This window comes from Rattus norvegicus, chromosome 11, assembly GCF_036323735.1.
Source record: "Rattus norvegicus strain BN/NHsdMcwi chromosome 11, GRCr8, whole genome shotgun sequence".
Taxonomy (NCBI): Eukaryota; Metazoa; Chordata; class Mammalia; order Rodentia; family Muridae; genus Rattus; species Rattus norvegicus.
This window is the reverse complement of record NC_086029.1, coordinates 80,428,370-80,454,167: the sequence shown is the minus strand read 5'-3', so window position 1 is coordinate 80,454,167 and position 25,798 is coordinate 80,428,370. Positions and strand designations below refer to the sequence as shown.

General features: G+C 48.6%; 1 protein-coding gene across 1 annotated transcript in view; it reads left to right on the top strand.

The window, feature by feature from the left end:
• The first annotated feature begins 4,794 nt into the window (after positions 1 to 4,794).
• Itgb5 (integrin subunit beta 5) overlaps positions 4,795 to 25,798 on the top strand; it is a 115,786-nt gene continuing 94,782 nt past the window's right edge. The window contains exons 1-2 of the mRNA NM_147139.2: positions 4,795 to 4,911; positions 20,513 to 20,598. Of these exons, the coding sequence (NP_671480.2) occupies positions 4,842 to 4,911; positions 20,513 to 20,598 (156 nt within the window). The 5' untranslated portion in view covers positions 4,795 to 4,841. The remainder of the gene's footprint in view (positions 4,912 to 20,512; positions 20,599 to 25,798) is intronic.

Below are 25,798 nucleotides of genomic sequence, written 5' to 3'. Positions count from 1 at the left end.
GGTTACATATTATTATTGATCTGGGTTTTAGGACCCCTTCTTCACGGCCCCAATTCCTCCGTCCTGCCTCTTATCTCCACTGCTACTTTCTTAGTGAGAACAATTAAGGAATGCAATCGCCCTCTAAACCATCATTCCACTGTGGGACACCTGCCATTTTTCAAGGAGTTTTTTTTTTTTTTCTTTCTGTTATTAACCTAAGTTTGAAACCTAGAAAAGAGTCTACCGTATGATTCCAAATAGACATTTGGACAGTGGACCTGCCTGACTATTTTAATAATGTGGCCTCTAGTTCTTTTTGAGACATTAAAACATCCACACTGCTGATTCAGAGTCTCACCTTCTGCTTCTGTCCCGGAGGGGAAAGCACAGAGGATCTTGAGAGAGAAGCCCTTGGCTGTCTGGTCAGGCCTGGCAGTGACTTGGAAGGCCTAGTGCCGAGGTGGGAGCTCTTCCCCTCCCTTAGCTTACTGCCTGTTGCCAAGTGGTGAAAGGCATTGTGTTCCCTCTCAATAAAGATTCAATTGTGGTTTGGGAATGAATGCCTCAAGGACAGCTATAACTTGGAGGGCCATCATCCCAAAAGGCCCGGCCTGCCCTGAGTCACATGACTTAGAAGACTAGCGTCTAAGGTGAAGCCCTAGGGAATCCTTTGCTAATAGAAAAGTTTATTTAGTTATGTGTGCGTGGCTATGGGTGTGGGATTCCCTGTAGCTAGAGTTACAGGTGGTTATGAGCCGAGCCACTCAAGTGCTGTGATGTAACTCCAGTCTTCCCTAAGAGCAGCAAGCACTAATTCACTGAGCCATCTATCTCTCCGGCTCCAAAGGACCAAAGGAACTCCAGTTATGTGGAGACTGTCGCAGTCTCATGAATGATCAAAAATTCCATTCCAAGGGAAGGCAGCTATGAAAAAGTAAGAACGGTGGGTCTTGGACTGAGGGGACCTTGACGCTGCTGTTTATTGTCACATCTCTGAGCACCAGGTCTAATGAGCAAATGCTTGCCCTTGTAGAGTTGTATGAGCTCACACAATAAAGATCTGATGGGGGGGGCAAACCTTTGAAGTTCTCCGAGAGTGGCGATAGGTCAGTCTTCTGATTCAGCTACTTACTCAAGATGTCTATGAGATTTGGATGCAGGAACTGTCCTATATATAGGTAAGAGGACTTGCCTAGCGTGCCTGAGGCCCTGGGCTCAAACCCTCACAATCCCCGCAGACGTGTGACATCAGCTTTCTCCCTTTCTCTGTATATTTGCTTCCATTCATTTTTACCTTTTTTTATTGAAGAAGCTGGAAAACAGTCTGCACCCTTCAGGCTCTGTGAGGGAGCATCGAGAAAAATAAAAATTACGACTGCTTTGTTGGATTAACCTAGAGATTTCCTCTATGTTAAAGACAATTTAAAATAATAATAATATAATAATATATATATATATATATGTATTGTATTCACAAGCACAAGCCCTCACATAGACACACAGAATCATATACATGAATAAAACAATAGGGGGTTGGGGATTTAGCTCAGCGGTAGAGCGCTTGCCTAGCGAGCACAAGGCCCTGGGTTCGGTCCCCAGCTCCGAAAAAAACAAAAACAAAAACAAAAAAAACCAAAAACAATAACAAACCTTTAAAAAAGATTTTATTTGTGTCTTTGGAGACCTATTTTTTTTAAATATGTGTTGATGTTTTGCCTGCGTGTAAATCTATACACTCCATACATGTAGGGCCTGTGGAGGTCAGAAAAGGATGTTGGATTCCCTGGAACTGCAGTTACAGATAGTTGCTAACTGCCATGTGGGTGGCGGGAACCAAATCTGGCTCCATTGCAAGAGCAGCAAGTGGCTTAACCACTGGGCTGTCTCTCCAGCCCTTCATTCCCACTCCTTCCTTTGTTTGTCTGTTTTGTTGCTGGTTTTGTTTTTCCAGACAGGGTTTCTGCGGGTAGCCCTGGCTGTCCCGGAACTCACTCTGTTGACCAGGCTGGCCTCAGAGATCAGGCTGCCTTAGCTCCCTGAGTGCTGGGTCATATCCATGAGCACCATACATAGCATGTCTCATAGCCATCCTCTCCAAAAGAACCTTTAGAGAGAGAGAGAGAGAGAGAGAGAGAGAGAGAGAGAGAGAGAGACACTTAGTTTATTTTTATTCTAGTGCGTGGGTATTTGTCTTCATGTATGTCCCTGGGCGGTGTGCGTGCAAATGTCTGTAGAGTTCAAAAGGGGTTGTCAGAACCTCAGACAGGCATGGGCTGTCATGCGGGTGCTGGGAGTTGAACCCTGATCCTCCAGAAGAGAGGCCATTTATTTTCACCACTGAACCCCTAATTATTCTTTTAATGGTAAAAGACACATAATGTAAAATTGATCATTTTAGCCATTTTAAGTGGACCATTCTGTGCCAATATTACTATCTGTTTCTGGAACTTTCCCACTATCCCAACTTGAAACTCTATGCTCACGAATAAACTCTCATTCTCTCTTCCCACAAGCCTGTGGTAACATCTGATTTACTCTTTTCTATCGCTTTGTTGGTTCTAGTCACTTTACACAAGTAGAATGTCTGGGCATGGCAGCACACTCCTGTAATCTTAACACTCAGGAGATGCAGGCAAGAGAATCAAGAATTCAATGTCACTGTGTTCAGCTACAGAGAGTTCAAGGCCAGCTTGGGCTAGATGACTCCCCCCCCCCACCCGCATAGAATTATATAATATTTTTCCCTTTGGGTCTATTTCATGTCAGCAGGGTGTTTTAGATTTTGTAATAAGTGTCAGGATTCCTTTTGTTTTGTTTTCTCTTAATTTTGAGACAGGGTCTCTGCATAGCTCTGTCTGTTCTGGAATTTACTATGTAGACACCCCACCCCCACCCCCAGCCTCAAATTTATAAATATGCCTGTTTTTGCTGGGAATAAAGGTGAGCCACCATGCCCAGGTCCACTCCATTTTAGGATCAAATAGATCATCGTGTGTATCTGACACTTTATTTATCTGTGAGCACTCAGATGAAGGACTCGTGTGTGTGTGTGTGTGTGTGTGTGTGTGTGTAGGGGGGTACAAACCACAAGGCAGAAGTTCTGAATTCGAAAAGGTGCCTCAAACCAGCTTTGATGAAGGTTGGATTGCTCAGGGCTCATGGCTTATGGCAGGTCTGGGCAGGCTGGGGACCCAGAGAACCACCAGCTATGTCAGACAGGAGGGGGCTGGGGACCAGAGAACCACCAGAAAAGACAGGAGGCGGCTGGGGAGAATTAGGGCAAGTTGAATCACAGCTCTTTCCAGGTGCGATTTAGACAAATGGCGGTCTGTGCCAGGCGTGGGACAAAGGGGGATGTTTCTGCAGCTATGAAGTGCTCATTTTGGGGGCAGAGAAGATGGGATATTACGGGCCCTGAACTCGAAGACTGTGCGGCACAGGGAGGCTAATATTGTACTTAAAGCAGCATTCCGCCAGCTTTCAGGACTCAACTCTCCTGCTAGCTGATCCTTCCTACACATCCCTGCCAGACTAACCAACACTTCTCACTATTCAACCTTCCAGTTCAAACTCTTTGATCAGCTCCCATAGCGTAGGACCGCCACCTCTAAGCTGGGATAGGAATAGCCCCAAGGCCAATGCCCCCAAGGGCAGGTAATTCCAAGATCTACCTGGGCTGTTTCTGCAGCATGAATTCTACTGGACCATGGCTGGCAGCAAGTGTGACTTTTAAATCAAAACAAAGCCAAAGATGACAGAGTATGGTAGTTGCATATGGTTTAAGAATGAATTTTTAAGTTTACTCTGTATTGGTTCACTTTCCCCTATGCACTACACTACACTTCTGCCAGTGCCACCGAGTCAGAGTTTGGAAGGTGGGCACAACAAAGCTTGTAAGATCCAAATGCCTTAGGTAGGTTTTGCACCCACACCTCCAAGTCCTGACCTTCCAACTGGTTCCTGACCTGCATTCCTAATTTCTGAAAAACATCCTAGCAGTCCCTTCCTCCAGCGTATTAAACCTCAGTGGCTCAGTTTCCTCACCTAAACAAAGGTAGGGATGTTAGGAGTACTCGAGGGGTGAGGACAAGGACAGACAGCACTTAGCACAGTGCCTGCTCAGCAGGGTGCCCTGGGCTTCACCTGAGCTTCTAGTGTCCTCCCTTGCCCATCCCAAGCGTGGCGTCTTGAGATTGAATATGCCGGCGCCTCTGTCCCTCTCAGGCGAGGCCTGGGCTGGCATGCGCTTGTGGCGTGACGAAATGGCCTGGCAGATCCAAGCCGTATCTTCCCTCGATCCTGAAGTCATAACTGAGATTGCTTTGGTCCAAGTAATCTCTGTAGCCCTAAAGGAGCGTGTCCCGCCCCCTCCCGTAGAGGCCAAGATCCGGGAGGAGACCCTAACTAGAAGTTTCGAACCCGCGATCCCCACAAGTGCGTCAGCTGTGACAGCCACCTGGGCAGCCCAGGACCTAGGCGTGCTGGCGGGTCCCGGCGCAGGGCGGAGCTGGTCCGGCCCGGAGCTCGCCCCGCCCCGTCCCGCCTAGCCGTAAACTGACCGAGTGGCGGCCTGCGGGAGAGAGGGGAGGAGAAAGCAGAGAAGAGTTGGGGGCCGGCAGCAGAGGGAGAAGGGAAGGGGCGCCGAGAGCAGACGCGCGGGGACTCGGCGAGGGTACGTCGTAAACGGTGACTACTCCGGGTGTCCCAGCCGGCCAGCGAGGACGATGGTGGCGGCGGGGCGCGGGCCAGCCCGGCCGCGGGCGCCGTGATCCCGAGCGCAGCGCCCGGCATGCCGCTGCGGTCCCCGGCCTCGGCCCCGCTCCGTCCCCGCCGCGCGCCCCCGCCGAGCGGCGCGCACCATGCCGCGGGTGCCCGCGACCCTCTACGCCTGTCTGCTCGGGCTCTGCGCGCTCGTGCCGCGCCTCGCAGGTAAGCCGCGCCGCCCCGCAGCGCGCTCCGTAACTTTTGCTCTCCCGCGGCCGCTTGCGGGAACCGAGGGTGCAGTGCACCCCTGGGCGCTCCCAGATGGGTCGGCGGGGCGCGGGCTTCGGATCTGCGTGCACTGGCCGGTTCCCTCCCGGGCTGAGGAGGAGCCTTCCCTTCCTGTGTAAACAGCGTGCGTCTGGTGGCCGAGCCCGAGGGCGCTGGGGACTTGGGAGGGAAAGTCTCCCCGCCCGGTGCTGGGGCCCCAGCACTGCGCTCGCCTGCACAAAGCAGCCCTTGTGGCCCGCGGAGAGTGATGTGGGGGCTAAAGTACGGCGGCCGGGTCATCCCGGAGGTCTGTGGATAATGCAACTTTCTCTAAGTTTGCTCTAAACTGAAAGTTGTCGCCACTCTCCGTAAGTCCGAAGTCACGGCCCCACCTGGGACACCACCATCTGATCCTGTTCCTGTACGGTGACTCACAAACACCGCGTCCAGACTGCGGAGGGGCTGCTGGCGCTGCCTTAGCCGGATGCACCCTGGCGGTGATGCTGGAGCCCCCAGCTACCTGCGTTAAGTTTTCAGACTTGGGAAGGGCAGTTAAGTCTCTAGAGCCGTGCGGTGGTGGCGCACGCCTTTAACCCCAGCTTTCGGGGGGAGGGGCAGAGGCAGGCGGATCGAGACCAGCCTGTTCTACAGAGCAAGGTCCGACAGCTAAGGGTATACAGTGAAACCCTGTCTCAAACAAACAAACAAACAAACAAACAAACAAACAAACAACAGTCCCTACAGGAAGCTTGATAGTTGGCGCTGTAGCTGCTAGGGTCAGGAGCTTGTCCTACCTCTCTATACCTACCCACTCAAAGCAGGAGTTTCGGAACGTTCTCCTTCCCGTCGGAAGTAATTGTGTATTGATTAAGGGTGCGTCATTCACTTTCAAGCCTGGAGTATTTGTTTGCCTTTCTGAGCCCAGCGGTTGCCTGGCTGCTTTTGGGGAGACCTCTGTTCCCCTACCGCGTCTTGTTTACATGAAGGAGGTCGAGGTTTCCGTCTGAGAGCTAGGAGCGAGTTGAGGAAACAAAAATGTCGTCCCAGTCCAAACTTAATAGTGTAGCAAGGCTGCTCTTATGGAAAAATAAGTAGATCACTGGGACCCCCCACCCCCAGTCTGGCAACCAGTGTCCATCTTTCCTGTTCCAAAAGGTCCCCAGGGAAACGCAAAGAGATGTAGTTTGAATCACCACCCTCTGGAATATATCCTTGTCAGCCTACCTCACTTCTTCAGGAGAGTGTTTTAGTTTGAAGTTATACTCTTTAGAGTTTGGTGGAAATTTTTTCTTTTAAGAGAGTGTGTGTGTGTGTGTGTGTGTGTGTGTGTGTGTGTGTGTGTGTGATGGTGATGGTGTTTTTTAAATTTAAATTTTTGTCAGAATAAACACTCAGCAACCTTACCTTAGTTTCTCCTCTTCTGTTAGCATCCTGTGAGATTCAACTTTGGGATGGTTCTAGTTTCTAGCCATTTGATTCGAATGAAAACTCAAACATTTCCCATCGCAAAAATTTTATCTTTATTAGTTGAGTTTCCCGGAAACCTGTTTTTATCTTATTTATTCCCCCTCCCCCCAATTCTTCCAAGATCCATTCCCCTTCTTTACAGCCCCACTCTGTGTCCATATAAAAAGATGCATTCCGCCTGGGAACTAGGAGGGAGTTGAGGAAACAAAACTTCCTGTGGCCCTCAATTTGATCCTTCTCTGCTTAGGAATGGCTACACTCCTTGAGAAAATCCCTTCCAGCAGTCAACGGTTGTCAGCTCCATAGCTGGGTCATTATTATTATTATTATTATTGTTGTTGTTGTTGTTGTTATTATTATTAAAATGTCTCCCCACCTGGCCTGTAACTCACTATGTAGACCAGGCTGGTCTAAGATTTCCAGAGATCCCTTTGCCTGTACCTCCCAAATGTTGGCATTAAAGGAGTGCCCCACCCTCCAGGTGTCCCTCAGATTAGTAGAGGCATTAGATTTTCATCTGTATGTGATTTCCGCTCTTTGAAAGTTCCAGTGCCTCAGAACTGGCGCTTCATTCCAGAGAAGGACCACGGAGGGCCATGTGACTTTATCTCTTGTCTCAGGGTGGGACTGTTGAGCCTGGGCCCAGGGCTGCTTGGTCTTTTGTACCCTACCTATCTTGGAGCCTGGGTGGTTTACTTCCTGTGTCTTTGGAGTTAGTTTTATCCACTGGGCTGTGATCACAGGCTTGTCTTTTGCCATCCCTTGCTGCCAGCCCCCAAAGGTCAGTAAAATGGAACAAACCATCACCAGCCTCCAGACTGGGCCACCTCCTTCTTAGGGTGCCAGGTGCGTTGCCAGGTCAGCAGGAGTGGTTCATTTGGGTAGTTTGACCTAACTTCCCAATGCTGCTGACCTACCTTCATTCGGTTTCCTCTTCCTCATGTCCCCTCCACCCCCTCCTCTTTCGTTCTTTCTTGAAAGATGGCGAGACCCTTCTCCAGTTCATTTCTCGCTTGCTAACAGGAGCATAGTTTGAAAGGAAAATAAAAGTTAGCTTGGGAAAGAAATAGTATTGTGAAGTATGGCGCCCATGTGGGGGCTCTTAGACTTGTAAATGAATCCAGCAAGTAACAGACCTTAAGTTTAAGGGGCTCGTAGTAAATCAGCCTTGGTTGTGCTGCCCCACCCTTACCCCCACCAGGAATTATCTCGTTAATTATTCCGGGCTAGAACCTGACACACAGCTCTTCTCCAAAACAAGGCTGCGCTGGGGAGGCCTCCCGTGCCCACTTCCGTTCTAAAACAGAGGGAGGAGTCTGGTCTCGCTCCTGCTGGAGTCATGTTTGCTGCCGTAGTTTATTCTTTTATAAGCAATCAAATGTTCTTTTAGTGAGTGCCCTGCAAATTAGTATGCTCTGAATACCAAGAGCCCTTTGTTGATTTAGAGAATGCGAATTGGCAGCCCCAGTCCTCCTCACCCTGTCCCGGGCCCACCGTGGCTGTAGGCAGATGCGGGATGGGGGTGGGGCTGGGGCTGGGGCTGAGGCTGGGGCCGCTGGAATTTGGCTGGGTTTGCAGCTCCCTTTAGGTAACCAGGACCAGACGCCGAAATGCAAAGGGTGGCCTCGGTTCATAGGCTACTGTTTACCTTCTGGGATTTACATTTTAACTTCACCCGCCTTAGTCTGTGGGGGCTTTTCCTGTAGGGGATAGAGACAGAAGAGGGCAGGGCCTAATTAGTCCTAATTAGTATTCCTCCCCCGCTTGTTCTCCATGCTTGTTTAGCTACTGAGGCAACGAAGAATTAAAATATCTAAGTAGTTTGGCAAATCGCCCTTTGTGCTTGCCTGCCCCAGTAACAACTTTTTCTTTTTTAGCCGGGTCATGGACATATTCTGGGAGGTTTTAATAAGATCAGCAATGTGGGGTAATTACGCAGTACTTAAATGATAAGGTGGCTTTCAGAGGCTGTGTGCTGTGGGGGCTGGGGGTCCCTCACTGGTGTTTTCAGTTGGCTGGGCGAACACTTTGAAAGACACAGATATTAACACTACGATTCATGACAGCAAAATTTCATTTATGAGGTAGCAACGAAAGTAATTTTATGGTTGGATCACCACAGAATGAGGAGCTGCATGCCGTCCATGGGTCCAGGGTCTCAGCATTAGGAAGGTTGAGAACTACTGCTTTAAAGGGTCATAGGCACCCATTTATTTTTCTTTTGACTGGATGCAGGTTTGGTCCGCTGCGGGAAGACTCTCTGCTCCAGGACTGTGGGGCTGACTCACCCAGTGGGCGGAGCCCTGCGGCGTGGGGCCAGCCTCACTCATCCCTTCCGCAGCTTTGCCAGAGTTATTCAGATGTATTCCCTGTCCCTGGTAGAGCTAGGGCCTACTTTTGCACCGGACCCTTTAGTTATTCTTATCCCTCACTCAAAAGTAATCCTGTTAGAACTTCTCAGATCACATTGAGCTGCTTAGAGCTTTCCGGGCTTCCGGTTCTGCTGGAAGCCCGGTGGCCTCCGGCCCTTCTTCCCTGATCTCCCACTACTGTCTCCTCGCAGACTTTACAATGCCCTGCCCGCCGTGCGTTCTCCTGCCTGGACTGTTTTCCAGGTAGCGGCTGTCGAGTCTGGTCATGGTGACTCCCGCTCAAGCCCAGGGTCCCCAACCGCTTTCATCCAAAGCTGCCTCCTCATTCCCCCTAACTTCTTTCTTGGTTTCCCTCTGTGGCGGTTTACCCCATCTACCATCCCACCTTGTCCCTTCTCCGTTTCTCTCAATTGCCCCTCCCCCTCCTAGGCCTCACTTTGAAGTCAGGGTCTGTATGGACAGCTGCTATTAGGAGGAATCATTCTGGGGGCAGGGCGACCACATTGCAAGGTGTCAAGATTCACTGAGCTGGAATCCCTGATAAAGGCCGGATGCTTCAACCTCTGAACTGTGTGCCGGGGAGGCTAGGCGACGTGCTCAGTGTCATTTTGGGGGGAGTGCGTACTCAATTGACCTTTCTTTCCCATGGCTTTAAAACCTCAAAGAATCTGGATGCCTTAGATCTTCACACCCAGTTTCCCTGTTATCAGCATCTTATGTTAATTAGTGTGGTGTAGTCGTCAAAGTGGATGAACCAGGTTGACACACTGATTAACCAAGGTCCACGCTGCTCAGACTTCCTGAGTTTCTACCGGTTCCCGTTTGGGAATCCGTTGGGGTGCCTGCCGCATTACTGTCATGCTCTCTTGGGTGCCTCATGGCCGGGATGGTTCGGGCTGTACTTGCTTTATCTGCTTTGAGAGTTTAGAGTTCTGTTTAGCTTTTCTACAGACACTGTCCCCGTTTTATAGACACTGATTTTTTTTTTCTTCTCCTGAGTAGGTGGAATCTTATGTTTGGGGAAATCTTATTCTAGGAGTTAAAGTGGTTGCCTCCTTTTTTCTCTCTCTTTTGAGAAAGAGCCTCTTTCCTCACAGACTGGTTTCAAGCTCTCTGTGTGCCTTAGGTCCTGAACTCATCCTTCTGCCCCTAACTCTTGGGTGCTAAATACTCCATTTTCACAGTGCTGGCCTCTTGAACCTAGCACTGTACCGACTAGCTACATCTCAGTCTTCCATTGCCTTAGCTGAGCTGGCTCTCGCAGAAGACCCTAGTTTGAATCCTAACACCCATGTGATGTGATCTGATGTCCCTGGCCCCTGAGGTCTTTAAACATTTTGATGTATGCATGCACACTTGTGTGAATATAGTGTGTGTATATCTATGTGTACAGCTGATGAGCATACATGTAGACAGGTCTGAGGAGGACATTGGGTATCTTCCACTGCTTGCTGCTTAACTTCCTTCGTAGTGAGACTGAGTCTCTCCCGGAGCCTGAAGCTGACCGAGCTGGCTGGCTGCCTGTCTCTGCCTCCCAGGGCTTGGTTTTCTTCAAGCACCTGTGAACACCTTACATAATTTGTTGAGTGTATAAGTAGGCTATGTTGAGAAGACTCCTTCTGTCTTTTCTTAGCACCCATTAGCCCAGGCTAGTCCCCTAATGGACCCTGCCCTGCATAAATGGCCCCTGTTAGAGCTTATACATCAGTGTTTCTCTGTGACTGTTTCCTAGCCTCCATTTCCATTCTAAAGCAGCATTAAATATACTTCTGCAACTTGCTTCTTATTTTTTTCTTTTTTTTTTCCCCCGGAGCTGGGGACCGAACCCAGGGCCTTGCGCTCTCTAGGCAAGCGCTCTACCGCTGAGCTAAATCCCCAACCCCCTGCTTCTAATTTTTAACTTAGCTAAACATTGGGGTACACTTCATATCAGGGTGTCCATCCTTTTTTATAGCTGCATAGCATCCCATTGTATGAATTAGTGTTTCAAAAATGGAACATCACCACCTTGAGAAGTAGAGGCACTGCTAGCATCAGCAGTTCAAGGCCAGCCTTAGCAACATAGTGAGTTTGAGACCATCCAGGGCTATGAGACATCCACAAACCAATCAATCACAAATAACAATGCAAGCCATATCTGTAAAGCTTGCAGTATTGTGGGTATTCGGTAGATGTCTGGCGTCCTGAAAGGCAATCTTAACATGGGACTGACGGAGAGAGAACCTTCCTAGGACACACTGGAGTTCCGTGGTACCATTATGAGATGTGACCATTTAGTTGTGACCAGCTGGAAATATGTGTATCATAGTTCAGATGTGGGGAGAAGCACCCCAGTGCCTCTCTAAGTTGTAAGACTCGTTCTAATTTGGTACCTGCCTTTACTCACCTCCGTTATCCCGTGGGATGTTTTAGACTGCTGGCTGTCTGCTTTAGTAATAGTTACCCAACTTTGGATGTTCAGGGTAGGCAGAAGTGAGAGGGGCTGCCTAGAGCAAGGGGCATCCAGAGAGTCCTGTAGAAAATTAGGCCAGAGGGGCTGCCTTGAGCTATTGGCTCTGGAGGAGCCAGGCAGGAAGGGTCGGATTAGGAAACACACTTCATGCATCTTGGATAGATGCTAGGCCGGACATAGACTGTCTTGAGTATGATGGATGAGAGAGGGGCTGAGTCAACGAGTTTCGGAAGTGGGGCATATTTTTAGATCATACTTTGTAATAAACCCCTGGACAAGACTGCAAGTTAGAAAGCTGAAGCCGAGATGGGTCCTGACTGCAAACGACCACCAAGAACAGGTGTGGCTGCTGGCTGGGTCAGTAGCTCCTATCTCTGTGACCTAGACACAACATTGCGACATAGGTGAACTCTGTCTGCTTGGCTCTTTATGTATCCTTCCTTCCTTTTCAGACTGCTTAGTGACTCATGCAGCCAAGTCCAAACTCTGAAATATTAATAGGCCGGGAGCAGAGATGCCAAGGGAGGTGATTGGCACTGGGAGGTGCATGGCACGCAGCCTATGGTTTTGGGTGTGGGGCTTCTTGCTGGACATCCCTCAAGCTCCCCGAAATAGCACATGTGGCGTGGGCTGTAGTATGAACCTCCTCAGTCCAGAACTCAGAGATTAGGGAATGAAGAGTGTGGAATTTGGATCTGTCCCAAGGGCAGCCTTAATTTTAAGGGCAGTTGAATGTCGTAAATCCAATCCATTATCGAGTGTGAATATGGAATATTAGTAGAAATAACTAGTAATGCAGAGTCACTTGATGTTTTATGGCTGTTCTGTATGGGTTTTGTTTGTTTTGTTTTGTTTTTTTTTTTTTTTTGTAGACAGACACTGTAGCCCAGGCTGGCCTGGAACTCACTAGGTACCACTTGTGACAGCACTCCTGGCTCCGCCCCCAGAGTGCTGAGATTGCAGGTGTGAGCCCAGATGGCTGTTTGACTGTTGTCATACCAGGTGTCCCTTGTGTCACTGAGCCTTTATTATAGTCCTGACCTTTGGAGATGGTAGACCAGGAGACTGAGGACTGTCTGGCCTAGGTCAGAAAAGAGTTTGTATAAACCAGGCCCTGGGTCCTCAGCCGGGACTCCTGGGGCTCAGGTAATCAGGAAATACTAGCTGTGGGTTCATGTGGTTTTTTGAGCCGAACCCTAAGTGAGGGACCACAGATTCTGGTCAGACCACCATGTGGTTAGCAATCTCTTCCAGGAGCTGCGAGTGGAGCTCAGAAGACCGCAGCCTTCCTGGGACCCCTATGGACCTGCTTCTGGACAACCAGGTGTCCTTGTTCCCAGTCAGCTTCCAGCTTCTCAGCTTTACTTTTATGTGTCTGTGTGTTTTATGTGAACAGCACGGGAGTTTAATCACCCCGCCTGAAAACACCATCAGCTCTCAGGCTCCCAGTTTTATTACATTGCCAAGCTGCTTTCGTTTATTTTATTTACTTATTTTTTTAAAGCCAGCCTATATATATATATATATATATATATATATATATATATATATATATATATACAGCCACCAAAACTAGATAAGATTGATGAAGCTAAAAAATGCATGCTGAAAGGGACCAGATATAGATCTCTCTTGAGAGACACATCCAGAGCATGTCGAATACAGAGGTATTGACCTAGCAGCAAACCACTGAACTGAGAACAGGACCCCCTTGAGGGGAATTACAGGAAGTATTGAAAGAGCTGAAGGGGTTGGGGATTTAGCTCAGTGGTAGAGCGCTTGCTAAGGCCCTGGGTTCGGTCCCCAGCTCCAGAAAAAAAAAAGAAGAAAAAAAAAAAAGAAAGAAAGAAAAAAAGAAAGAAAAAACTGAAGGAGCTTGCAACCCCATAAGAACAACAATGCCAACCAACCAGAGCTTCCAGGGACTAAACCACTACCGAAAGGCTATACATGGACTGACCCAGGGCTCCAACTGCATAAGTAGCAGAGAATAGCCTTGTTGGGGCACCAGGGGAAGGGGAAGCCCTTGGTCCTGCCAAGGTTGGACCCCCAGTGCAGGGGAATATGTGGGGGGCAGAAAGGGGGATGTTTGGGGGAATACCTTATGGGGGAGGGGGAGGGGGAGGGGAGAGCATGGGGACTTATGGACAGGAAACCGGGAAGGGGAATAACCTTTGAAATGTAATTGGCTTTGCCTTCCCACAGACAGTTGGGTGAGGAGGGGATTTGGCCCAGACCAGGTTTGGGTTTTTTTTTTGTTGTTGTTGTTTTGTTTTGTTTTTGCAGCACACACACCTGTTCTCAAGGGCTTAGGTATTTGGAAATCACTGCTCTGAAACCAGAAAGGAAGCCTGGTATGCTGGCATGTACGTGCCTGTACTCCCAATGCTGGGGAGGCTGAAGCAGAGGGGGTCAGGTGCTCAAGGCCAGATTCAGCTGCATGAGATTTTGTCTAAAAAACAAACCCCAAAAAGCCAGACCAGAGTAGAAAGGAGGCTCTGTCAGCAAGCCTGTGGGTCCTGCTTCCTGGTTATTGAAGATCTAGGACCTTGGCACGTCTAGGCCCCTGTGGCTGCCCCTGCTGATGTATGTGGGTCCTACCCAAAGGATGAAGCTCAGCCTGTCAGTTCGAGGCTGCCTGTCTGAGAGCAATGCTGGCACTGCACTCCCATCGTGGGGTGTGGAGATGGGTGACTCGTAGCAGGACAGCTGCTATGGATGAGGGGGTTCAGAGTCGGGGGTCCTGCCTGGCGGAAGCCACTGTTCTCTCCCTCCCTCCCTGGCTTTTCCAGTCTCCGGGCCCACCCCTTTCTTTTCCTATCTCCGCTACAAGTTACCCTTCAGCAGGTTCTCCCCTTCTCATGTCCCTCAGGGTGGCTGTGCTGCTTAGTCCACCCCACCCCCACCCTGCCTCTGCTCCTCGCCCAGTTAGGACGTTTGTGGCCTTTTAACAGCAAGTGACAGAGGAGGCGCAGAACGTTAAGACCATAAGTTATATTACTTCCCATGGGATTGAGTGTGCGCGCGTGCGCGCGTCCACGCACGTGTGCACATGTGTGAGTTCCTGTTGAGAGTGCTTATGATTGACTTTCTCAGGGCTGGAGAGACGACTCACCGGTTAAGAGCACGTGCTACTCTTAGAGAGGACTCAGGATTGGTTCCCAGTACCCACAAGTCTATTCCTCCAGTTCCAGGAAATCTGGCGCCCTCTTCTGGCTTCCATGGGCACTGCACACATGTGGTGCACAGACAGACAGACAGGAAGCAAACACTCATAGCATGTTTTTTTAAAAACCCTGAAAAGAGGAAGGTCTTTCTCATCGGTTTTCAAGCACACAGCATATTATTTTTGCCTGTAGTCATGCAGTACAGCAGGTCTATAGACTGTGTCCATCCCGTCTATGATTTTTTAAAAACAATTATTGATTGCGTGCGACCTTCATATCACCCTAATCCCACTCATCTCCCCACCCCTCCATCTCTGCCATCCAACCTTGCAACAAAACAAAAAACTATCTCTGTGGAAACTGCAGTGTGTCACAGTGTGTCACACTGTACCTGCCCTTTTGCCCAAGCATCTTTACTTGCAAATGAGGCCTCTGGCTTCTGCTATACTATCAATACTGGATCCTCACTGGAACTCCTCTCGGATAGCCTGTTGTTGCCCTAAGCCATGGAGATCCTGCAGCTTTGGATCTGCAGGACTGGCCCCTTCACATGCTCCAGAGATTCATAGGCGGGTTCAAAGTTGGAGTGGACCAAATCAAAGCCCGGGATCTGGACCTGGATGGTGGCTCTCCTCCCCCTCACACGATTAGGGCCAGCTCTCCAGTACTGCCCCTGAGGGCCGTGCTCACCTGAGTGCCAAAGCTAGCAAGGAGCAGGCCAGCTTTCACTCTCCTTACACCCTCAGGGCCAGCTTTCAGACATCGACATAGTCCTAGGCAGCGTGGTGAGAACATGGACCAGAGACATCAACACAGACTCCCACAGCTGCAGGGCCATGGACCCAGACAAGGTCCTCCGTGACAGCACAAGCCAGCACCTCACTATGGCCTCAGGTGGCAGTGCAGGCTACTGATATCACGTTCTTCTTCCCTACCCTCGGGCTTCCAGTTCCCCCTCAGGTTGCCGTGCACACACCTTTCTCTCCATCTCTCCACCACTTACTTGCACCTGGGCCTCTGGGTGTCCTCCGCCCCACCCCCACTGTGTGGCAGTGGCCAGGGGTTGTCCCATCTACAAACTTTAACCTTTGGCTAACATCTCATTCCCCGCCCCGCTCCGTGTGCCCTCAGCAACCACCATGTTCTCTGCTTCTGTAAGATTGAGTTCCAGATTTCACGAGCTTGCTGCATGCGGCTAACAAGGCTGTGTCCGGTGCCTGGCTTATTATTTCTTATATCATATCCTCCAAGCTGGGCAGTGGTGGCACAGGCCTGTAGTCCCAGCACTTGAGAGGCAGAGGTGGGCCGATCTCTGTGAGTTCGAAGCCAGCCTGGTCTACAGAGTGAGTTCCAGGATAGTCATGGCTATACATTCATTATAGTTATAGACTAATTTTATTTCGTATCATTGATTTTTATATACTCTTAAAGAAAAAAAAAAATAAGGCAGCTTCTCACTATTTAGCCTGCGTCTCCTTCCCAAATGCTGGGCTTAAAGGCGTGTTTCTCCCTAGAGCTTGAGTCACAGGTGTTGTTAGGTGTCCAGCATGGGTTCTGGGAACCAAAGAGGATCCTAACCATGGCAGTGTACACTTTTTTAACTGTGGGGTCATCTCTCCATATCCTTGAGATAGGGTCTTAGGTAGTCCAGGCTAGCCTTGAACTTGCTATGTAGATGAGGAGATAGGGTCTTAGGTAGTCCAGGCTAGCCTTGAACTTGCTGTGTAGATGAGGATGACCTTGACCTTTGAACCTCCCTGCTTGCTCTTCCCTAGTGCTGGGTTTACAGATGTGCACAACCTCACCAGGGGTTTGAGGTGCTGACAGAGCGAAGAGCTTGCTGCACTCCAGGCAAGCACTGGACTGAGAGGCATCCGAGTGCCAAGTCTGTCATCCAGCCTGAGTTGCTTTTTTTTGCATGTGGGGTGAGTTAAGGGTATAGTTTCATTCTGTTGCCTGTGGGAGGCCACTTGTCTCCACACTGCCTACTGAAGAGACTAAGCGTTTATTGTGGTTATTAGCGCTATTGTTGAGAATCTGTTGACCATAAATGTGAAGATTTATTTTTATGGGCTCTGTTTTGTCCCATTGTGTATCGCCTTTTTCTTTTTGGGGTGAGGTGGGGCAGAGGCAGAGGCAGAGAATCCTGGGCTGATTTGGAGGCAGGATGAAAGGCAGGGAAAATCTTTGGGACAGGAGTAGAGGAACCCCTCTGCAGAAAAGCAAGAACAATGGCTGCCTGCTTAAGGCCTTCCCTTCTGTAAACCTGCAGTTTGTCAGGAATCCAAGAAACCACATTTACTGAGAAAGGCCGTCTAAGAAACCCTCTGCAGCCCTGGTGGCTCAGGCTTTACCTTTTCAGATTATAATCCCCTGCAAGGCATCTTTCTCACCGAGAGATAAGAGCACTTGCGATTCTTGAGGAAGACACAGGTTTGGTTCCTAACAGCCTGTGGAGGCTAACAAACCATAATAACTCCAGTTCCTGGAGATCTGATGCCCTCAGGCATGGGTGCTGTGAGGCAAAGCACTCATGCACAAAATAAAAATGTCTTTTATTATTTAGTAACCTCTTGAAGTACCTTGAGAGACACCAGAATGGCTTATACAAGTAATGCTAACACAATGAATTTCTTACTCTCCATTGAGAAGCCCAAGCCCACACTTGGGTGTGTCTTACTTTCTTCTTAAGCTTATACTAAAATGTCTTCAATAAAAATCTCCTGACTGTGCTTGACAAACTGGCTAGTCCTGAAATTCTTGCATGTTGAACCCTGGTTTGGGCCCAGTCAAGGCTCTGAAAGATTAGGAAGCTCCGTGCAGCTCAGGGTGACGGGGTTGGGGGGTGGGGGGGAGCTCTGTCTCTCTATCCCTCCTCACCGATATTGTAACTTGGTGATATATTTGAAATCGGGGATTGTGATATCCTGCAGCCTTGTTCTTTTCGTTCAAGACTTTGAGATGAATTTTAGGATTTCTTAAAGCAATTTTAGTGAAATGGGATTTAGATAGGAACACAGGACTCCGTAGAGCCCTTTGGGTAGCATGAGTCTTTTAACGGTGGCCCATTCTTCCAACCCACACACACGTCACTCCATTTTGTTTTTTACCTCTAACGTGTATGGATGTTTTGCTATGAGTATGCACACGTCACCATGTGTGTGCCTGGTTCCTGCAGAGGTCAGAAGGCAGCACTGCATTCTCTGGAACTGGAGTTGCAGGAGGCTGTGAGCTACCATGTGTACTTCAAAAACAACCAGTGCTCGTGGCTGCCGGGCCTTCTCTTGGCCCTCTCCCCCCCTCCCCCAGCTTTTTGTTCCTTTTAAAGATTTATTTATGTATATGACTACATATGTATGTATGTATGTATGTATGCCTCAGTGACAGAAGAGGGCATCAGACTCCGTTGTAGATGGTTGTGAGCGCTGGGAATTGAACTCAGGATCTGGATGGCATCGCCATCTCTCTAGCCCTCTTCTCTTTCTTTCCTTTTTTTTAATTGAAATCTATTTTGTTAATGAAATTTATTTCTAAGTTATTTGCTTGTGTTTTAGTGTTGCAATATGGGACCGTTTTGTTTCTTTTTGAGATAGCTTGCTGTTAGTGTATAGAAGTGCACTGATTACTACAATATTTATTTTTACTTTTTACTTGTATGCGTGTGCCCGTGTGCCCGTGTGCCCGTGTGCCCGTGTGCGTGCGGAAGCTCATTTGTGCTGCAGTATGTGTGTGTGGAGGTCAGAGGACAGCAGTATGTGTGTGTTGTGCTATCTGTTCTCTCATTCCTCCATGCCTGGATTCCAGAGATTTAACTAGGTCATCAAGCTTGTCTGGCATACAGTATCTTTAACCACTGTTAAATGTTAGGTTAAGGTCCATAATTATTTTTGTGATATTTAGGAGAACTTGGGAACACTCTGCTACTTCCCAGTGTTTTCTTTACCGTTCTCTGTTTAACTTTCTTTTCTTCACCTCATCTTCTTCCCTTAAGAGCAGAACTTTTGTCAGGCAGGCTGACACATTCTTGTACACCATAACAGTTGGGAGACAGAGGCCAAAGGACTGGGAGCCATGGCCAGCCTGGGTAGGGTGTCTAGAACCTTCTCAATAAATGAAAGTAAGCAAAACCACACGAAAGCTGGGAATCTCCTTCCTTGGCCCAGTATGTGTGACCCGGACCTCTTTACACGGCAGCAGCCAGGAGACCTCAGGTCGTTAGACACTAATTGGATCCTTCTCCTTCAGAGAAAAGCCCTGCTCTTGGCCAGAGGCCATCAGCTCTGAGTTTCAGAGGAAGGGAAAGACAGGTATGGGCAGATTTACCAAGGACACCTGTGCTGTTGGTGCCGGTGAGGAGGGAGGAGAGAGCCGTAGATTCCATCTCATTCCCACACTTGGGACCTCTCCTCCAGGTTAGCGGGGCGGGAGACGGAAGGCTCACCTGGCTTTGAAGTTCCTTCTAATTATAGCTTCTGATTTTTTTAATGATCAAAAATGTGTTGAAACTAATTTTTAAAAGTCATTTCTTGCTCTTGCCTTCCTGTTCCTGCTCTGTCCTCTTCTCCCTTCCCCCCTTTCTCTCCACGGGCCCATGGCCAGCCTCTATTTCTCTACTCTCTGCCTTTCTCTGCCTCTACTACTCTCTTGACTCCCCTCCCCATGCTCTGAATAAACTCTATTCTATACTAAGGAAAAAAAAAAAAAAGGTCATTTCTTGCTGGGTTGAAGGGGTGGGGCATGCCTTTGACCTTAGCGCTCTGGGAGGCAGAGGTAGATGGTTCAAGGTCGGTCTGGTCTACAGAGTGAGTTCCAGGACAACCAGGGCTACACAGAGGAAACCCTGTCTTCAAAAACAAACAAACAAACACACAGACAAACAAAACAAAGCCATTTGATTTAAAACCTTCAAACAAACAAACCCATTTGATTTAAAACCTTCATCGTCTGTTGTGCTTGTGTCTGTACACGTTGGATGCCCTGCTCTATCGCCCTCTGCCTTACTCCTGAGGCACGGTCTCTCACCGAAGTTGAGCTAGGTTGGCAGACAGCAAGCCCTAGCTCTTGTCTCTGCTTCCTCAGCAGTGTTGCGGGTTACAGCTGTGTGTGGCCTGGCCAAACTGTATAGGGATTTGAACTCCTGCTTACAGTTCTGAGTCATCCTCACAGCCTCTGAGTAACTCTCCCTCCCTTCCTCCTTCCCTTGATAAGGTCTCACTATGTAGCCCTGACTGAACTCAGACCTGCCTGCCTCTAGTGTGCAGAGACAAAGGCACCACCACACCTACAGGAATTAAATGAGGTTTGGAAGAAGCCTCCCTATGTAGCCACACAAGAAATCTCTGTGTAGCTCAGGGCCCCTGATGCTCCTGCCTCTCCCAAGTGACTACGCCGGTGTTTTCTCATTACCTAGCGGACACTGATCGGTTTTCCCCACTTGACCTGTTGGTAGATTTGCTGATCGATGGATCTCTTTATCTTAACCGGTGCTGTTGCTTTTCTAAGGGGGCGTGTGCTGGGCTTCTTTGAATAACTGCAGATTTTGATGAGACGGTATTTCGAGTAATTGGATTGTTATTTTTTAACGGCTAAGTGAAACTCATCTCTCTTTTCACCATCACCCCAATTATTTTTGGGTACCCTAAGTGTAAAACGACCTTTCCCATCATAGAGGGGAGAGTATGCTTACTTTACAGGGGAAAGAGAAGGAACTCACATGCAACAAACAGAAGCAACAGGTATTGCATGCGGTTGGCAGAGACCTCAGAGTCTGCCTTAGCCTCAGCAAAACCTGAAATTAGCACTGGGGTTCTTTATAGCCTCAGACCTGTTAAGGGAGTGACTCCCATTCTGTTCCTCCCCAAGGCACTCTTAAGACTTCATTAGTAATGTTTATCATCATCATCATCATCATCATCATCACCATTATTAGTGTGTGTGTGTGCACGTGCATGGTTGTGGGCTGCCTGCTCTGAGTGCTGGGAACCAGACTCTGGTTCTCTGGGAGAGCAGCAAGTGCTCCCACTGAGCCGTCATCCCGCCAGCCCTGTCAGTGATGTTTACAACTAGAAACTGATTGACGGGCATTTCATCTTGCTTTGAAGGGCTCAACATATGCACCAGTGGAAGTGCCACCTCATGTGAAGAATGCCTGTTAATCCACCCAAAATGTGCCTGGTGCTCCAAAGAGGTATGTGTCCTGGGGTGGGGGAGGGGCTGGGGCAGAGTGGGTGGGACCAGAGCCACGGAAATTTACATCAGAGGCTGAACAGGTGCTGGCTCGTTCACACATCGTCCTAGGGTTTCTATTCCTGCACAAAACAAAATGAACCATCATGACCAAGAAGCAAGTTGGGGAGGAGAGGTTTTATTCGGCTTACACTTCCACACTGCTGTTCGTCACCAAAGGAAGTCAGGACCGGAACTCAAGCAGGAAGCAGGAAGCAGGAGCTGATGCAGAGGCCATGGAGGGGTGTTGCTTACTGGCTTGCTTCCCCAGCTTGCTCAGCTTGCTCTCTTATAGAACCCAAGACCACCAGCCCAGGGACGGCACCATCCACAATGGGCTGGGTCCTCCCCCCTTGATCACTAGTTGAGAAAATGCCTTACAGCTGGGTCTCATGGAGGCATTTCCTCAAGGGAGGCTCCTTTCTCTGTGATAACTCCAGCTTGTGTCAAGTTGACACACAAAACCAGCCAGTACATACATCTCTGATTTGTTCTAGGTGTTTGCTTACAAGGGTTCTATTGACCAATCACCTCTTTAGCCTATCATCTTACCTGTCCAGGTTTTTTGTTTTGTTGTTGATTTTTTTTTTTTTTTAAATCTGAGACAGTCTTACTAAATTGCTTGGGCTTTGAATTTGTTCTCTAGCCTAGGCAAGCCTTGCATTTACAATCCTCCCACCTCCGAATCTCCAGCACCTGGGGTTATAGACCTGTGCTTAGGCCAGACTCTCAGCTTTCTTTTCTGGGTTCTCTCCTTGTTTTGTTTGTGTGTGGTGCTGAGGATTGAACCTAAGGCCTTGTGCCCGCTAGACAGGTGCTTTAGCATTGGGGGACGTTCTGTCCTCTTTTGACTGGGTTGCTCACGGGGTTAGGGATTGATTGCAGGGCCTTGATCTACGCTGAGGTGAACTCCCAGCCTACAAGTTCTGATCTCTTTGTGGTGTTGAATGTTAATCGTATTTGGAGAAACCAGACTTTGTTCTGTTTTGTGTGAGAGCCAGTTAGGACTCAGCTATAGTCTCCTGGTCTTTGGATAAGCATCTGAGGAAGACCTGAACTTATGAAGTGAGTTTCTTGGGTAACAATTCAAAGCAGGCTTGGGCTGGTGGTGTCTGTAAAATACCATGATGTAAAATAATGGCTCTTCCTTTAAAGGGAGCTAAAAAAAAAAAAGTTTGTTCTGAGCCACTGTGGCCTGGGAACAAGGATTATAGTATGCTCTACCCTGGACAAGTTAAAGGAACTTTTGTAGTCTCAGAACAAAAGGAAGTCAGACATATCTGCTGCTAACATTGATGAGAGCATTGGCAGGCTCTACTGCAGAGCTAGGGGATCTCTTTAACAGGTTTTCTTTTTTCTTTATGTTCTGTCTGTCGTCTGTCTGTCTACATATCTTATTTTTTTAATTTTTGTTTTGTTTTGTTTTTGTTTTTCCGAGACAAGGGGATGGCTTTGGCTGTCCTGGAACTCTATCTGTAGACGATGTTGGCCGCAAACTCAGAGATCTGCCTGCCTCTGTGTGTGGTGGGAGCCCTACCCCCCAGTGCTGGGATTAAAGTCGTGGGTCACCACTGTCTGACTTCTTTTTAGATTCTTAATGAGACAGAGTCTCACTGTGTAGCCCTGGCTAACCTGGCACTCTCTGTTTAGACCAGGCTGGCACTCACAGAGCCAAGTGCTGGGATTAAAACCATGAGCTACCACTCGAGGCCCTTATTTATGTATTTAAATTATGCGCGCGAGTGTGCGCGTGTGTGCGAGTGTGCGTGTGTATTTATTCTTGTGAGTGCAGAGGCCAGAGCCATCAGATCTCTGCAGATGAGTTACAGGCCGGGTGTGAGCTGTTCAACATGACTCTGGGTCTCTATCTAACATGTTCTTGCCAGTGGAGCCATATCTCTAGCTCTTTAGATTTTGTTTTTTTTTTTTTCTTGTGTTTTTTTTTTTTTTTTTTGTTGTTGTTTTGTTTTGTTTTGTTTGTTTTTCAAGTCAGGGTTTCTCTGTGTAGCCTTGGCTGTCCTGGAAGTAACTGTAGACCAGGCTAGCCTGGAACTTAGAGAATTCTCTCAAACTCACTGGGCCTCTGGGCATGCCTACGTGGAGTGGAGTGGAGAAGGCCCATCCACTATGGTTGGACCCATTCCCTGCCTGGAGACTGTGTAACCTAGGAGACAAGTGACAGCTTGCTTCTGTCACATTCTGCTTTCTGATTGGGTGTGATTGGCTGTCTGGAGCCCCTGCTCCCTCGACTTCTCCACCCACCGTGATGGATGGTACCCTAGGACTCTAAACTGCTTCTATTAGAGTCATTTATCACAGCAACAGGAAAAGAAAGTGGGACAGGGTCTCTTGCCCAGGCTGGCCTCTCTCCCGCTGCAGGTGGAGATGACTGTGGACTTCTGATCCTCCTACTTGATTTACTGAGTGCGGGGACCACAGACTGTGCCACCACTCTGGCTGACGTGGTGCTGGGGGTTGAAACCAAGACCTGGTTCGTGTTAGGCAAGCAGCTTGCCAGCTGAACGGCATCCCCAGCCCCCTCTCATGGGCTTGATGCTACGGCATTCTCCTTTTAGGATTGGTGGAGCCCAGAGGCCTGCCTTAGTCTCACTTAGGGATGCAGTGAGAAGCTTACTTGTTCTGACGTTAGTTTGAATGCTAAGGATAGGCAGATATGAAAGGGCCCGGGATAGTTTTGATTCTTGACTTACAGCGGTGCAGCTCTCCTTAATCCTGACGTACTAGTCAGGTTGCAGGGCCCTTACTAAGCACGCAGAGATAAATGCTTAATTAGGTGTCTTCAGAGAACTTTGTTCCCCACGGCATGCAGGTGCCTAGCTGTCATTCTAATATGGTTTATTTAACCTTTATTAGATCATTAGGCTTCGTGGAATTTTATTTAAGAGAGGACTGTACCCAGGCATGATGGCACATGCCTGTGACCACAGCATTTAGGAGGCTTACGCAGGTGGACTTTGAGTTAAGAGGCCAACCTGGGCTACACGCGCAAGACCCCGCATCAAAAGCAAAACAAGGGCTGAGGATGTCTCAGCAGCTAAGAACCCACACTGGTTTTGCAGAGGACTCCAGGTTGGTTCTCAGCGGCCATATCCGACAGCTCCCAGCCCCCTGTACTGTTGAACGCCCTCTTCCGTACCCTGAGGATACCTCTGCTCGCATGTGCACATACGCACACATGCAGACATGCGCTTTGTAAGGGTCCGTGATTGGCCAAAGAATGATACCCCAGACTCAGAGAATTTGCAGACGCGTTTTATTCTGCAGAAGCCCAGGATGCTGGGGTCTCCCAATCCCAAGATAGAGAGACAACCAAGTGAACTCACAGGCCTGATTTACAGCACCTTAGGGAATTCCGGGGTGGGTGACCTTTATCTTACTCCATCTCCAGGGACATTCCATTACCTGGGCATGAGGGCTGGAAGTTATTGCCGAGGAAGTAGCTGAGGAAGTCTGGAAACTGCTGCTGACCCATTGCCCTTGCCTCAGGCCAGGTGCTGGGCCAGGTTAGTAACGGACTTACCTGTGCTTGCCTGGACTTGCCCAGCTTTTAGGCCTAGTCTCCTAACTGCCAATTTAAAGCCTGTCATGGAGTCAGCCCAGCCTTCTCCAAAGGAGCACTTAACACAAAAATTAGGAAGTAAATCTTATCTTAAAAAGTCAAAAATGAGAACAAGACTGCCATTTCCTTCCTTCCTTCCTTCCTTCCTTCCTTCCTTCCTTCCTTCCTTCCTTTTTGAGACAGAGTCTCACTATGTAACCCTAGCTTGCTTGGAACTCTTATGTAGACTAGACTGACCTGGAATTCCTCTCAAATGCTGGAATTAAAGATATGGTATGATGCCCAGCACCCATTTCCATTTCTTTCTTTTTTTTTTTTTTTAAAGATTTATTTATTATATACAAGTACACTGTAACTGTCTTCAGACACACCAGAAGAGGGCATCAGATTCCATTACAGATGGTTGTGAGCCACCATGTGGTTGCTGGGAATTGAACTCAGGACCTCTGGAAGAGCAGTCAGTGCTCTTAACCGCTGAGCCATCCCTCCAGCCCCCCATTTCCATTTCTTAAAGCCCTATAGTCCTATAGTAAGGAATATGGTTGGGTAATGTTAGATATTATATATAAATATATATATTAGGTAGGTCAGTTTTCTTGGTGGGTGTTCTCTTGCTGTGAAGAGATACCACGATCGTGACAGTTCTCTTATAAAGGACAGCTTCTTGGGGCTTAGGTAGCAGGGGTTTGGTTCATTATCAGCATGGAGGGAAGGAAGCATAGCGGCACGCAGGCAGATGTGGTGGTGGAGAGGAGCTGAGAGCTTACATTTGCATCGATAGGCAGCAGGAAGAGATGCTGTTCTGAGCTTGAGCATTTGAAAACCAAAGCCCCGCCCCCAGTTACACACTTCCCCCTCCAAGGCCACACCTCCTAACCTCCCTCAAGTGGCTCCACTCCCCAATAACCAAGTTTTCAAATATTCAAGCCTATGGGGGCCATTTCCGTTCAAACCACCACACTAGTTTTCCTTGCTTCCTTCCTGCCTGCCTGCCTGGATTTAGAGCCTTGCAAACACAAACATGATACTTGGCTACTAGGAAAATGACACCGAACAGACCAGAATGTGCTTGGCACCAGACCTGCTGCCACGTTGGCACCCAACACATCGGCAGAGGCAGGGAGGCGTGAAGTACGCTTCATCTTTCATCTTGGTTCCTGAGGGAAATGTGCTTCCGACAGTGTTTTGCGCGAATTAAGTACTATAATATTCTCAGTGTAAAATTTTAATATTTGTCCTGGGCTTGGGGAAATGATCAATTTCTAAGCCGCTGCTGCTTTTTTCCCCAACAGGGAGGGAGGGTCTCACTCTGTAGCCCGGGCTGGTCTGGAACTCAGAGATCCGCCCCGCTCTGCCTCCCTACTGCTGGGATTACAAGTCTGTGCTGCCGTGCTCAGTTGAGCTTTTTGTCTTAAGGGAAGTGTCCACTTCTCTAAACTGTTGTTAGAACCATGGAGCACAAGCCCTCCCTTTGTGAGTACAAGGAGGCAAGACTTATAGTTTGGGGCTAGCTCAAGGTGACTTCTGGAGGTAAACACACTTGTTTTATTGACGATATTCTGAGAGATATAAAGCAACTTAC